Source organism: Bufo gargarizans, chromosome 2, assembly GCF_014858855.1.
Source record: "Bufo gargarizans isolate SCDJY-AF-19 chromosome 2, ASM1485885v1, whole genome shotgun sequence".
NCBI lineage: Eukaryota > Metazoa > Chordata > Amphibia > Anura > Bufonidae > Bufo > Bufo gargarizans.
This window is the reverse complement of record NC_058081.1, coordinates 412,322,028-412,336,409: the sequence shown is the minus strand read 5'-3', so window position 1 is coordinate 412,336,409 and position 14,382 is coordinate 412,322,028. Positions and strand designations below refer to the sequence as shown.

Sequence of the window (14,382 nt, the reverse complement as noted above, 5' to 3'; positions counted from 1 at the left end):
ATTCATTGAGCACATGAGAACGGCACATAATGGTGACACTGATTGCGTCTCATTCTCTGGCCTCGAAGTGGTGTCCACTCCTCTGCAGGGGGGAGACAGACACCGTCTCCTCCTGCAGAGAGAGGCCAGGTGGATAATACGCACCCAGGCCCTGGGAGAACTCGGGCTCAACGATAGAAATGATCTCAGCCCATTCTTGTAGTCCTTTGTAGTGTAATATTACACAAACATTTGCCGCTTGATTTGCATATTCATTTGAATTTATTGCATGGATCTTTGTTTTTTATTATGTGCGGTTTCTATATCACTTTGTCTATGCAGGTGCTGCCTGATTCGTCAATCTTTTTGATGACGGGCTGCGCCGGCTTTTAAAAGGAGTGGTGTAAGAGGCACGCATTGACGCACAGCCAGAAGAAGCGCAGTTAGCGCGAAACGGCCGCCGCTGATCAATGCGTGCCTGTGTACATCCGCCCCCTGCCTGAGTCAATCCTGGAATGAATAAAGCTACTGAAGTTGTTTGAAGCACACGGGTGAGTGCCGCTGTTTTCATTTACCTCCGATTACGCTCACAAGATGAGATATGGTTGGGCATGGAGGCATATGGTTGCTGTATGGTATCCTATGGCAAATGTGTCCACAGATGTTGCAGTTGATGTAGCAATAGAAGCTGGCATCCCAGTTGGTCCCATAAATGCTCAATTAGCAATAAATGTGGTAACTGGGCAGGCCAACCAAATGTTGTTCTCTGGTGGAGACTTTCCTTGGAAACCCTTGCTGTGTGTGCAAGAATTACCCTGCTGAAAAATGCCAATTAAAAGCCTTGCCATGGAAAGTAACACATGTGGCTGCAGGATGTCCTGCACATATTGCTTAGCTTTAAGTGTCCCTCGTATCACTACTAGGGGTGACTGACTGATGTATGCATTTTCTCCCCAGATACTGTCCCAATTGCTGGTGTGATTGTGTCGCTCCACAGCAAAGGCATGATTGAAGTGCTGGCCCTGAGGCCTCCATCCACTAACTTGGCTGTAACTGAATACGTAATGGGCACAGTGACATCAAATTTTCTCCCAAGCAACTGGAAATGGTCCTGGTAGAGACAGGAGTGTGTAATGAATGTGCCAACTGTGTCTGCATGGTGGGGACAGAAAAACTGTGATAACTGCTCATGCTGGTCAGCAGATCAATCAATACTCTCTACTGGTTGTCTGTTCTAGGTCATTCAGACCCTTTTAACCATGTGTGCATTCCCTCACATAACCACTGCTTCCGACGCCACCCCTAACATCTAGGCTAGTACAGTCTAGATGTGGGCAATTTGCAGGAACTGCCTGCTGGATTCTAACAAAGCTAGTGTGAAAGTACCCTTTGGGCTTACTGCAGCAAACTTCAAGTTGACAGTGTTTATTTCATGAAAGATATTTATCAACTATCCACAGGATGCCCGATGCTGGACACTTGGACGTTTGACTTCTGAGGAACACACAAAATCCTAAGAATGTCCCAAAGTGATTCTCTGCAGGAAGTGGCAATGCACATGTAAGTCTATTGTTCCATTCTCTTTTACGGGGTTTCTGAAGCACTATACATGACTCCTAGAAATGAATGAAACAGTGAACCAAAATGTGCACTACTGAGTGCACTCTGGATCACTGGAGATCCCGGCAGTTGGACCACCAGCGATTCAACATTTAGTACTAGTGTTAATTGAGCATACTCGGGAGAACAACAGTTCTGCTCGAGCATCGCGATGCTCGGCACATTGCTGTTTTAGTCCGAATATCGCGTGTGTTCGAGCGAATAAACATGCAAGTAAGTACTGCCACTCACTGTAATGCCATAGCCATGTTGGTTATTGGCATTACAGTGATTGGCTGGCCGGAACACATCATATAAAGCACCCGATGACACGTGGTTCGGCCAGTCTTAGTCAGGGAGAGCTGTGCTGTAGAAGGGACAGATAGTGTAGGGAATTTAATTTTTTTTTTTTGTTAGGCAGAGTTGATGTTAGAGACCCAAAAGTCCTGTTAAGGACTATTGTTGTGTCTTGCAGCAATATATATTTTTAGAGCAACCTGCGCTAAATTGCGTGCAATTGTTTGGTCACTGCATTACCGCCGCTATATCTATATAACAGTATAACGTTAGTGCATCTGAAATATCAGTGACATTCAGTGTAATTTTTTTGCTGCTGGTGTTAGCGACATTACCTGTGCTACATCTCCTGTATAATGTTTGCCCATCCTAAATTTTCAGTGACATTCAATGTAATTTATTCACTGCTGGTGGCAGCGACATTACCTGTGCTACATCTCTTGTATAACGTTTGCCCATCCTAAATATCAGTGACATTCAGTCTAATTTATTTGCGCATACACTTACAAAACCTGTGCTACTGTACATGTGACATACTTGCAAGCATATACTGTATACCATTTAATATGCGGAAGGTGAGCAGTAAGGGACAGGGAAGTGGCCGTGCTGCTGATGGTGCATGCAGAGGCCGTGGCCTTTTGCGCGGTGAAACTGTGCCTGCTGCCAGAGCACAAGAAACACATTCATCCACTATACATAACTTCACAGTTTGCAGGGCAGTGAAGGACACCACTCTCGATGTCACACCAGTGCGACCAGGTGGTCAGTCGGATTGCAGCAGATAATGCTTCCAGTCAGTTAAGCACCACCCTGTCTTCCACAAAGTCCAGTCTCAGTAGTCAAGTGTCTGGTTAACAGAATCCTCGCCCTGATCCTTCTCCCTCCCACCATTGAAAGTCTTTGAAAACAAGTGAACCCACACTCTGATATTCCGAGGAACTCTTTTCAGTGCCATTCCTTCATTTGGGCCTCTCGACAAGCCCGCTTGAAGAGGGACATGAGGAGATCTTGTTCTCTGATTCCCAAACTCTTGAGCATCCACAGTCAGAAGAAGATGGCGGTGGGGAACGACAATTAGTGTTTCATAAGGTGGATGATAATGATGATGAGACACAGTTGCCAATAAGTCAACCACAATTAGTGTCTCAAGAGGTTGTTAATGAGGATGATGCACAGTTGTCAATAAGTAAGTATATATGGTGCTATATACCCGTTTCCACCAAATACTGATTGAGGAGTGCTATATACCAGTTTCCACCAAATACTGATTGAGGGGTGCTATATACCTGTTCCGCCAAATACTGATTGAGTGTGCCATATACCTTCTTCCACAAATTACTGATTGAGGGGTGCTATTGCTTTATACCTTATATCATCAAATTCTGATTGAGGGCTGCTATTTACTTTCTTCCACAAACACTGCTCTTCTCTACGGACTTAGGCAGAGGGTCAATTAGAAAATGACAGGCAGAGGATAAGGCAGACCATTCCACAGGAATAGTAGAGGTCGGGCAGGTGCACCAGGCCAGATCCTAAGTGGGAAGTTAAAGAAGGCGCATGTGATAACCTCAAAGGGCGTACCAGAGTTGGTTAAGTGAGGCTTCAGCTTCTGCACCCTCCTCATCCTCTGTATCTGCACCCTCCTCCATCACCGAGCCTAGTGGGAGCTCCAAAAAGCCACACTCCCGGTTCTCCAAGTCCTGCCTCTTCTCCTTCTCCTCTCTTCTCCCATTTGTCCTCCCCCTTACACCATGCCGTTGTCACGTTCATCTGGCACAAGGCAGGATTTTACGGCTTAAATGTTTGAGCGTAAAAAAATGAGGCCGGATAATCCTCTTGCCCAATGGTTGACCACTGGCTTGTCGGAACTGCTAGCCCGCCGACTACTACCATATACATTGGTGGACTCGGAGGTCTTTAGAAAATTTGTGGCTATTAGCACACTGCAATGGAAGGTCCCCAGAAGGAAATATTTCTCCCAGAAGGGCATCCCTGAACGTTATGGCCATGTTCAGCGGCAAGTTAATATATCTCTGGCAAACAGTGTCGGTGCCAAGATACATCTGACCACAGACACGAGGTCAAGCAAACAGGGGTGGGAGGGTACATAACTTTTACTGCCCACTGGGCGAACCTTCTGACGGCCGTCAGGCATGTAACCCGTGCGGATTTGGTGTTACCGCCACGGATTGCATACAGGCCTGCCTCTTATTCTCCTACTTTATCCACTGTCTCCTCCTCGGCTGACTCCTCCTTTTCCACTGCTACCGCCTCATCTGCTGCACCCCCCAAGCTCCCCAGAACCTATTCGACGTGCCAGGTGAGATGTTGCCATGCTGTGCTGCGGCTGTTGTGCCTGGAAGCCAAGAGCCACACCGGTCCTGCACTTCTTTCAGCTCTGCAGTCACAGGCCGATCAGTGGCTAACCCCGATCAATTTGACAGTTGGTAAAGTAGTGTGCGACAATGGTGCCAATCTGCTGAGCGCGCTGAAACAGGCGGCACATGTCCTGAACTTAGTTGTTCAGCGATTCGTTGCCAAATACCCCAGGGTCCAGGACGTCTAGCAGCAGGCCAGGAAAATCTCTGGCCATTTTAGAAGCTCTTACACGACCATGGCTCGCCTTGCTGACAGTGACACTTGCCCATCGACGTCTGATTTGTGCAGGGCCAGCGCTTCCGTATAGGCAAGGGGGGGAAATTGCCCCAGGGCCCCCGAGTCCTTAGGGGCCCCCTGTGCCGGCCCGCAACTAACTATATTTTCGTGGGAGCAGCAGCGGCAGGACAGTCACACGGAGATGAGCGCTTCCATTGTGGAAGCGCTCATCTCCATTCATCTGTATCGCCCTCCTCAGGACAGCGATACAGATGGCTGTGCAGCAGGGCAAGGGAGGGAGAGGTGTGTCCCTTCCCCTTCCTCTGATAGGCTGCCAGCACTAGTAGGGGCACTTATTACTGGCACATTATTGGGGGCACTTATTACTGGCACATTGGGGGTACTTTTACAGGCACATTATTGGTGGGCACTATAGGGGCATCTACTGAGGCCACAAAGAATGGGTATTTTATATGGGGGGGTTCTGTACAGTGGCATTTTATACTGGGACACATTATGGTGGGTACTATGGGGAAGGGGGGAGAGGATTACTATGGGCTCATCCACAGGGGGCACTAAGAAGGGGTATTTTATACTTGGAAATTATGGGGGACACTGAGGGCATCTACTGGGGCACTATATATGGAGCATTTTACACTGGTACATTATGGGGGCACTAGGAGAAAGGGGGGAGAGAAGCACTATTGGGGCATTTAATGGGGGCACTATATAGGGGTATTTTATACTGGAACATTATGGGGGCACTATGGGGACATAAGCTTAACTGGGGGCATTACAAGGGGGTATTTTTGGCACTGTCACATTATAAGGAGAATTATTTCTACTGGGAGGCATTATGGTGGGCTTTTACTCCCCCATGGTATGACCCCCTAGTAGCAGCACCAGCCTCTCCCTGCTGTTATCCCTCTGCCCCTTCTCCAAATCCTTATTATGAAATCTATCTCATTAGGATAAAACACAACATCAGCTCCACCGAGCCCCCCCCAGCCAAAGTGTTGAAGTGGTGTCCGAGATCCCTAAGGGCCAAGCCAAGTAATTGTAAGTTTTCATGTGAAATATGTTTATTATACACATATAGCACACACTGTGCCACACAATATACCTACCTCAATTTGCCTGAGCTACTGGTAAAGGTGCACCGCGTGTGTGCCCATTTTCGAAAGTCATCTACAGCTGCAGCCGGTCTTGCAGCGCTGCAGCAGCGTTTGCAATTGCCAGCTCACCGACTGTTGTGCAACGTGAGCACGAGCTGGAACTCCACGTTCCACATGTTGGCCAGGCTTTGTGAGCAGCAGAGGGCAGTAGTGGAATACTAGCTGCAACATGGTTGTCGTCTTTCCAATCAGCTGCGCTCTTCACAAGCGACGAGTGGGCATGGATGTCTGACCTCTGTGAGGTTTTACGCAACTTTGAGAAATCAACACAGATGGTGAGCAGCGATGCCGCTATTATCAGCGTAACCATCCCACTTCTGTGTCTACTGAAATGCACGCTGCTCACAATGAAGGCGGACGCTTTGCATTTGGAAGAGATGGAAATGGGGGAAGACAATACACAGGGAGGAGGACAAGCAGGAGATGGTTGCTTCCGCTACAGAGGGTAGTACCCATAGCAGGTTTTATACCCGTAGCAGGGCAGAAGAGGAGGAAGAGGATGAGGAGATTGAGTCATCCTCCTGATGAGGACAGCGAAATCTTGTCTGTTGGGACTCTGACACACATGGCTGACTTTATGTTATTTTGCCTTTCCCGTGACCCTCGCATTTTTTGCACATTTTTGCCAACACCGATTACTGGTTGTTCACCCTTCTCGACCCTCGCTACAAAGAGAACTTCTCATTTCTCATTCCTGTGGTGGAGAGGACTAGCAAAATAGTGCAATACCAGAAGGTCCTTGTGGAAAAATTGCTCCCAAAATTTCCAGCTGACAATGCTGTTGGCAGAGTACATAGTTCCTTGGGCAACTGAGGAGGGGAGACGAGGGGAACACACAGCAGTTCCAACAGACAGGGCAACACTCTCCAAGGCCTGGGACAGTTTCAGGACACCCTGCCAGCACCCTCACCCTGATGTGCGGCCTACTGTCACAAGGAAACAACTTTTGGAAAATGGTAAAGGAGTACATAGCAGACAGTGTCTGTGTACTGAATGATCCCTCAGTGCCTTACAACTATTGGGTGTCCAAGCTGGACACGTGGCACGAACTGGCGCTCTACGCCTTGTAGGGGCTGGCCTGCCCTGCCGCCAGAGTTTTGTCAGAGCGAGTATTTAGTGCTGCTGGGGGCATAATAACTGATAAGTGCATCTGCCTGTAAACTGAAAATGCTGACAGGTTGACTCTTATAAAAATGAACATGGCCTGGATTGCCCATGACTTCTCTACTCCACCAGAGGAAAGCGGCTGAACATAAAGGCACTTTAAATGTGGCTTTTATGGTGTATTGAATACACTGTATTCCCATGCACCCCTTCCACCACAAAAAAGGGTATATGGTTCAATCTTCCTTTTCTCGTCGTCCTCCTCATCATATTAACATGCTTATTAGGCTGCCCTCACTCCTAATGTTTTAGAGGGTCAGCTCAGCAGCAGGCCCTCAACCATAATTTTTTTTGATGGTCAGCTCAGCAGCAGGTCCTCAACCATAATTCTTTACATGGTCAGATCAGCAGCAGGCACTCGCCCCTAATGTTTTAGAGAGTCAGCTCAGCAGCAGACCCTTAACCATAATTTTTTTTGATGTTCAGCTCAGTAGCAGGCACTCGCCCCTAATGTTTTAGAGAGTCAGTTCAGCAGCAGACCTCACCCCTAATATTTTAGATGGTTAGCTGAGCAGCAGGCCCTCGCCCATAATGTTTTAGTCAGCTCGGCAGCAGACCCTCACCCCTAATGTTTTAGATGGTCATCTAGCAGCAGGCCCTCGCCCATAATTATTTCCATGGTCAGATCAGCAGCAGACGCTCACCCCTAATTTTTTAGATTGTCAGATAAGCAGCAGACCCTCACGCCTAATGTTTTAGATGGTCAGATCATCAGCAGACCCTCCCCCCTAATTTTTTAGAAGGTCAGATCAGTAGCACACCCTCACCAATAATTTTTTAGATGGTCAGATCAGCAGCAGGCTCTCGCCCCTAATGTTTTAGAGGGTCACCAGCAGGCCCTTGCGCCCAATGTTTTAGAAGGTCAGATCAGCAGCAAACCCTCACCCCTATTGTTTTAGAAGCTCAGATCAGCAGCAGACCCTCACCCCTAATTTTTTTCCATGGTCCGATCAGAAGCAGGCCCTCACCCCTAAGGTTTTAGAAGGCCAGATCAGCAGCAGACCCTCACCCCTAATTTTTTAGATGGTCAGCTCAGCAGCAGACCCTCACCCCTAATGTTTTAGAAGCTCAGATCAGCAGCAGACCCTCACCCCTAATTTTGTAGATGGTCAGCTCAGCAGCAGACCCTCACCCCTAAATTTTTTAGATGGTCAGCTCAGCAGCAGACCCTCACCCCAAATTTTTTTGATTATCAGCTAAGTAGCAGACCCTCACTCTTAATGTTTTAGAAGCTCAGATCAGCAGCAGATCCTCACCCTAATTCTTTAGATGGTTAGCTCAGCAGAAGACCCTCCCCCTTAATTTTTTAGAAGGTCAGATCAGCAGCAGACCCTCCCCCTTAATTTTTTAGAAGGTCAGATCAGCAGCAGACCCTCACCCCTAATTTTTTTAGATGGTAAGATCAGCAGCAGGCTCTCGTCCCTAATGTTTTAGAGGGTCACCAGCAGGCCATCAATCATAATTTTTCAAGGGTGTGTATGATGCCCTCCTTTATGTTTAACAAAGGGTGTATTAAAGTGCCAGTTCCTTGTCATTTTTGGCAGCCCTTTAACTTAGTGAATAGGCTTTATGAGTGTAGGAGTCCTACCTGAACTACCTTTAACATAAAAAAAGCCAATGAAAGCCCAGTTAACATTTGTTGCAAATGTTTAATGCGTTGTGTGTAGAGTTGAGCGAACACCTGGATGTTCGGGTTCGAGAAGTTCGGCCGAACTTCCCTGAAAATGTTCGGGTTCGGGATCCGAACCCGATCCGAACTTCGTCCCGAACCCGAACCCCATTGAAGTCAATGGGGACCCGAACTTTTCGGCACTAAAACGGCTGTAAAACAGCCCAGGAAAGGGCTAGAGGGCTGCAAAAGGCAGCAACATGTAGGTAAATCCCCTGCAAACAAATGTGGATAGGAAAATAAATTCAAATAAAAATTAAATAAATAAAAATTAACCAAAATCAATTGGAGAGAGGTCCCATAGCAGAGAATCTGGCTTCCCATCACCCACCACTGGAACAGTCCATTCTCAGATATTTAGGCCCCGGCACCCAGGCAGAGGAGAGAGGTCCCGTAACAGACAATCTGGCTTCATGTCAGCAGAGAATTAGTCTGCATGTCATAGCAGAGAATGAGGCTTCACGTCAGCCACCAATGCAACAGTCCATTGTCAGATATTTAGGCCCAGCACCCAGGCAGAGGAGAGAGGTCCCGTAACAGAGGATCTGGCTTCATGTCAGCAGAGAATCAGTCTTCATATCATAGCAGAGAATCAGGCTTCTCGTCACCCACCACTGCAACAGTCCATTTTCATAAATTTAGGCCCAGCACCCAGGCAGAGGAGAGAGGTCCTGTAACAGACAATCTGGCTTCATGTCAGCAGAGAATCAGTCTTCATGTCATAGCAGAGAATCAGGCTTCACGTCACCCACCACTGTAAGAGTCCATTTTCATAAATTTAGGCCCATCAATGAGGCCTCTGCCCCCTTAACCTCAAGCATGACTAGAGAAGCGTTTTGGCAGGGGATAAAAGAACGTTTCTGAGCTTTAGCCGCATCGGCCTTCAGGAAGAAAATTATCGTCGGAAACGCGCTGCTGGCTACTGTTAGGTACTGCTGGCGGCTTAGGATGATTTTTAGAGGTGACAGGTTCCCTTTAAGACTCCTTTACATGGGCGGACACAGCAGGCAATTACATGCAGCAGACACCTTCACTGTTTGGGAACAAGCAGGGCTGGTGCCACCCATAAGCAAATTAGGCCACCACGTAGAGCGCACTCTTGCTGGGGGCCTACTTTGCTTAAGGGTGGCGATGGTGCCGGCCCTGCATGTAAATCCTCCTCTCCTCAGCAGTACACATGTATAGACTAGCTCACTGCTTTCTGTTCCCTAGAAGCCCCCGCCCCTTCCTATGACATCACACCTCCCGGAATCACATGACCAGTGAAGAAGTGAAGGGTAAGTGACCAGAAATCCTGTCCTGTGTACTGGACCTTTGACTACAACCCCCATCATGCTTCAGGACCAGTCCCAGATGTCATTATAGGGTTAAACAGAAGGGGAGAATAGAGGGAGAGCAATGTGTGTGTGTGCAGGCAGCGGGGGGGGGGGGGCAATGTGTGTGTGTGTGTGTGGAGGCAGCAGGGGGGGGCAGTGTGTGTGTGCAGGCAGCGGGGAGAGCAGTGTGTGTGTTAAGGCAGCAGGGGGAGCAGTGTGTATGTGCAGGCAGCAGGGGGAGCAGTGTGTGTATGCAGGCAGCAGGGGGAGCAGTGTGTGTGTGTGCAGGCAGCGGGGGTAGCATTGTGTGTGTGCAGGCAGCAGGGGGAGCATTGTGTGTGTGCAGGCAGCAGGGGGAGCAGTGTGTGTATGCAGGCAGCAGGGGGAGCAGTGTGTGTGTGTGCAGGCAGCGGGGGTAGCATTGTGTGTGTGCAGGCAGCGGGGGTAGCATTGTGTGTGTGCAGGCAGCGTGGGTAGCATTGTGTGTGTGCAGGCAGCGGGGGTAGCATTGTGTGTGTGCAGGCAGCGGGGGGAGCTGTGTGTGTGTGCAGGCAGTGGGGGGAGCTGTGTGTGTGTGCAGGCAGTGGGGGGAGCTGTGTGTGTGTGCAGGCAGTGGGGGGAGCTGTGTGTGTGTGCAGGCAGTGGGGGGAGCAGTGTGTGTGCAGGCAGCGGGGGGAGCGGTGTGTGTGTGTGCAGGCAGCGTGGGGAGCAGTGTGTGTGTGCAGGCAGCGTGGGGAGCAGTGTGTGTGTGCAGGCAGCAGGGGGAGCAGTGTGTGTGTGCAGGCAGCAGGGGGAGCAGTGTGTGTGTGCAGGCAGCAGGGGGAGCAGTGTGTGTGTGCGCATGCAGTGGGGGGAGCAGTGTGTGTGCAGGCTGCGGGGGGAGCAGTGTATGTGTGTTCAGTCAGCAGGGGGAGCAGTGTGTGTGTGCAGGTAGCGGGGGAAGCAGTGTGCGTGTGCAGGCAGCAGGGGGAGCAGTGTGTGTGTAGACAGCAGGGGGAGCAGTGTGTGCAGGCAGCAGGGGGAGCAGTGTGTGTGCAGGCAGCGGGGGGAGCAGTGTGTGTGTGCAGGCAGCAGGGGGAGCAGTGTGTGTGTGTGCAGGCAGCAGGGGGAGCAGTGTGCGCGTGTGTGTGTGCAGGTAGCAGGGGGAGCAGACAGCTTTCTCCCTGGACTCAGGGTGGCTGATGCTCCGCCCCGAGTCCAGGGAGAGAGCACCGAGAGGTGGCGCTGGGAGACTAGCTGTGGCAGGACACATTTTACTACAAGAACTGGGCGCGGGCATGGCACCACTCACGTGACTACTGTGTGCATGGGGCCAGTCACGCTCCCCACCCACAGGACTATCGGCACCAGGAGCCTCCAAACTTCTCTGTGGCACAGTCAGCGGTGCGACTTTTACTGTCGCGGCTCTTCGCCGGTTGTGACTGAGGAGACTAATTCATTGCGCTGGGCAGTGGAGCCCTGGAGCCGCCATGGGGAAAGTGTTTACAAGTTGCCTGTTGACTTTGGCTGGACTTCTCCCTGCTGTGGCGTTGGGACCATACTCCGGTAAGTGCAGGCTGTCAGGGGTGGGTGTCATTGCCGACCATAGGGATGCTACATCAGGCACAGCCTGGGAAGGTGGGCACGGTGCCATGTGCGGAGTTAGGGGAAGTTTCTATGTAGTCTCCTGGCTGGGCTCAGCCTCCTGGTGGATAGATAACTATATGTATACCTCTTCTTCACTTCATAGACACTAGTGCACATCAGCCGGTGTGTAAGTAACAGAGCGGTGCTGCTGTGCCATAGCCTGGGTGTAGTAAACAGGCACACATGGCACCTGGTCTGATCGGATGGTGAGCATATACTACACATGGCACATGGGAGGCTGATGCCAGGGCTGAGGAGGACCAGGACCTGTGGACAGAGCAGTGGGTGAGGGCTCTGTAGGTAGTCGCCCCACACACTGCACGCAGCTGCCCCAGCAAGTGAGAAGAGGAAATCCCCATTCAATTCCGTAATGCCCTGCTACATAGCGATCTTTGGCCCCGTGCAGCTTCAGTCTAGGGGCCCCCTTCTGCAGATTTTGCTACTTTTCCGCAGCAGAAATTTCAGGGCGGCTATGTAACGGAACTGCTGTAGAATATCTAAAATTAGCTAGTCAAGTAAAATGTTGCATGCAACAATCATTAAATAGGTGGTCGACAAAAAAGGGGCGGGTCAAAGGTCATGGTCAATGGGTGTAGTCAAGGGGGCGGCAAAATTAGCTTTTGCCTAGAATGGCAACAATGCTTGCACCAGCCCTGGGAACAAGTGATTGCTATAGTGATTGCTTGTGATCATACCCATTTATTGTTTCTGGGCAGCAGATCTCTGATTAGGCAGCATAATCTGCTGAATCAATGCTTTTGTGGTGCATGTGGTCCACTGCCAACATCCTCCATTGTATGCATTTTTGCAGGAGATTGCCATTAGCAACGGATCACATGCGGAGGAATTGCTCCCCCAGTTATAAACACGCCACAGTGTTTGGGGGTTTTGAGCATTTCCTCCCATTTAAGCCACTTTATTTCAGGTTTTTTTTTTAGCATAATCTGCTGCACAGAAATGGTGATTTAGGTGACCACACCAGCAATGCCTTCACCCAGTGATCAAGTGCTTCTTTATAAGATGACCGGCAGCACCCCTAGACAGGGCAATTATTAGAAAGGAGCATTCTAGGAACACACCTTTCCAATAATTGCCTTGATCATTGGCCTGTGTAAAGGGGCCTTAAAAGTGATCATAGCACCATGGCTTGAATTGTAGTCGAAGTCCAGTATTTAAATGGTGTATCAAGCTTTAGAGAGTCATGAAATCTAATTTATTACAGTGGGATTGAACTGTTTCTAACTAGTGATGAGCGACAGGGGCAATATTTGAATATTTTGTGAATATTTGGGCAAATAAATTTATCATAAATTCGCAAATTCACCATTATTTTCTTGATTGCGAAAATCGGCAATGTAATATGCGCATATTGCACCTGTAATGCAGGCGTGGGAAACTTTTGCTATATTTTTCAAGCTGCTAGAAGTTTCCTAAGACTGGAGAAAATAGTTGGCACAGCAGAACATTACAATACCTTTTATATGCAGATAGAGTGCTCCAATATATTTGCAATTGCGCAAATCGGCAATTAATGATGTACATATTTTGGGGCAATACGTGCAATTTCAATATTTAAGCAGCTCTGACTACATATTACTGATTGGTGCACTAAGTATTGTTGTGAACTTGTGACATTACAGCACTATGTCTGTATGTATGTAGCATGTATGTATGGACAGCAGAACCAGCTACACTATATCACGATCTAACCTCCCACTAACTATCTGTATAATATATATATATATATATATATATATATATATATATATATATGCTAACTAATGTAATTAAACAGTAAAGCATGGAGCACAGCTATGACACTTCTGCCTCTCTCAGAACTACAAAAAATGCAGAAAGTGGCTGCTGGGGAGCATCTTATATAGTAAAGGGGAAGGCAAGTTTCCTATTGGTTGCTAGGGATGTTGCTAAGCTCAGACAAAGACATTGCAGCCTTCTCATTGGCCCACAAGCAAGAAGCAGGGAGGGATCATGAGTTCAGAAGAAAAAAAATCTAGAATATTTGCGAATATGAATATATAGCACTAGATTCTAAATCTTCGCAAATTCTCGAAGTGACGGTATTCACGATTAAAATTTGCAATTTTAATATTTGCGCCCAATCCTATTTCAAACAGCATGGTTCTACAGTGTGTGAATTACAGCACATTATTACAGCCCTCTCTACAACTGTGCATTCTAAACCTGAAGATGGACTAAAAGAAGAAAACTTACTTGTTGCCATAGTCAATTTTTGAAGTTACTTTTTGCTTTAGCTCTTTTAATTCATCCTTTGGCAAGGTACCAGAAAGGAGCTGTGATCGCCATTCCATCAAATCACACATCATTGACTGAACCTGCTGGAATTTTTCCTTTTTGCTCGACTGTAACCAGATAACACGCAAAGGTTAATGGTTTACTAATAACTCTACAGCACAAGAATGTTCTCTTAATACGAAAAATGGCTGTTGTCCTACATATGTCATATATCATTATGAGGATGTAAAGCAAGATAGAAATTAGGAAACATCATAAGTATACTCATTTTACAGACACTAACAGAAGTTCAAGGATTAGTAAAATTCAACACCAATACATAACATGGGTTTATACACACTGTAAATGCACTCACACAAAAGAAAGTACAGTTTAAAGTGAACCTGTCAGATGATTTTTGCTGCCCTATCTGAGAGAAGCTAGACTCTGTGATGTTTATAGGTTTATGTGATTTGGAGCAGGAAAGACAGTGAGTCCTGATTACTTTTTCTGCGTACAGTTGACAGCCTGCCGTGTACTCATACGGATACAATACAATGTCACTCACTGTCTGTGGGTGGAATAAGCAAATCTTGTCTTACTCTGCCTTTTACAGCCCACAAATTGTGGATCCACCAAACATGGATACTGAAGAGAAATGTGACTCCATCTTGTCTTCTCTAAATATGTAAAGAATTGTTATAACATC

The 14,382-nt window shown here is 48.0% G+C and overlaps 1 protein-coding gene across 3 annotated transcripts in view; it reads right to left on the bottom strand.

The window, feature by feature from the left end:
- The window catches only part of DOCK2 (dedicator of cytokinesis 2), a 1,177,826-nt gene that overhangs the window by 998,023 nt on the left and 165,421 nt on the right, over positions 1 to 14,382 (bottom strand). For all 3 annotated transcript variants that reach the window (XM_044280877.1, XM_044280878.1, XM_044280879.1), the window contains exon 6: positions 13,653 to 13,801. In XM_044280877.1, coding sequence (XP_044136812.1) covers positions 13,653 to 13,801 — 149 coding nt within the window. The remainder of the gene's footprint in view (positions 1 to 13,652; positions 13,802 to 14,382) is intronic.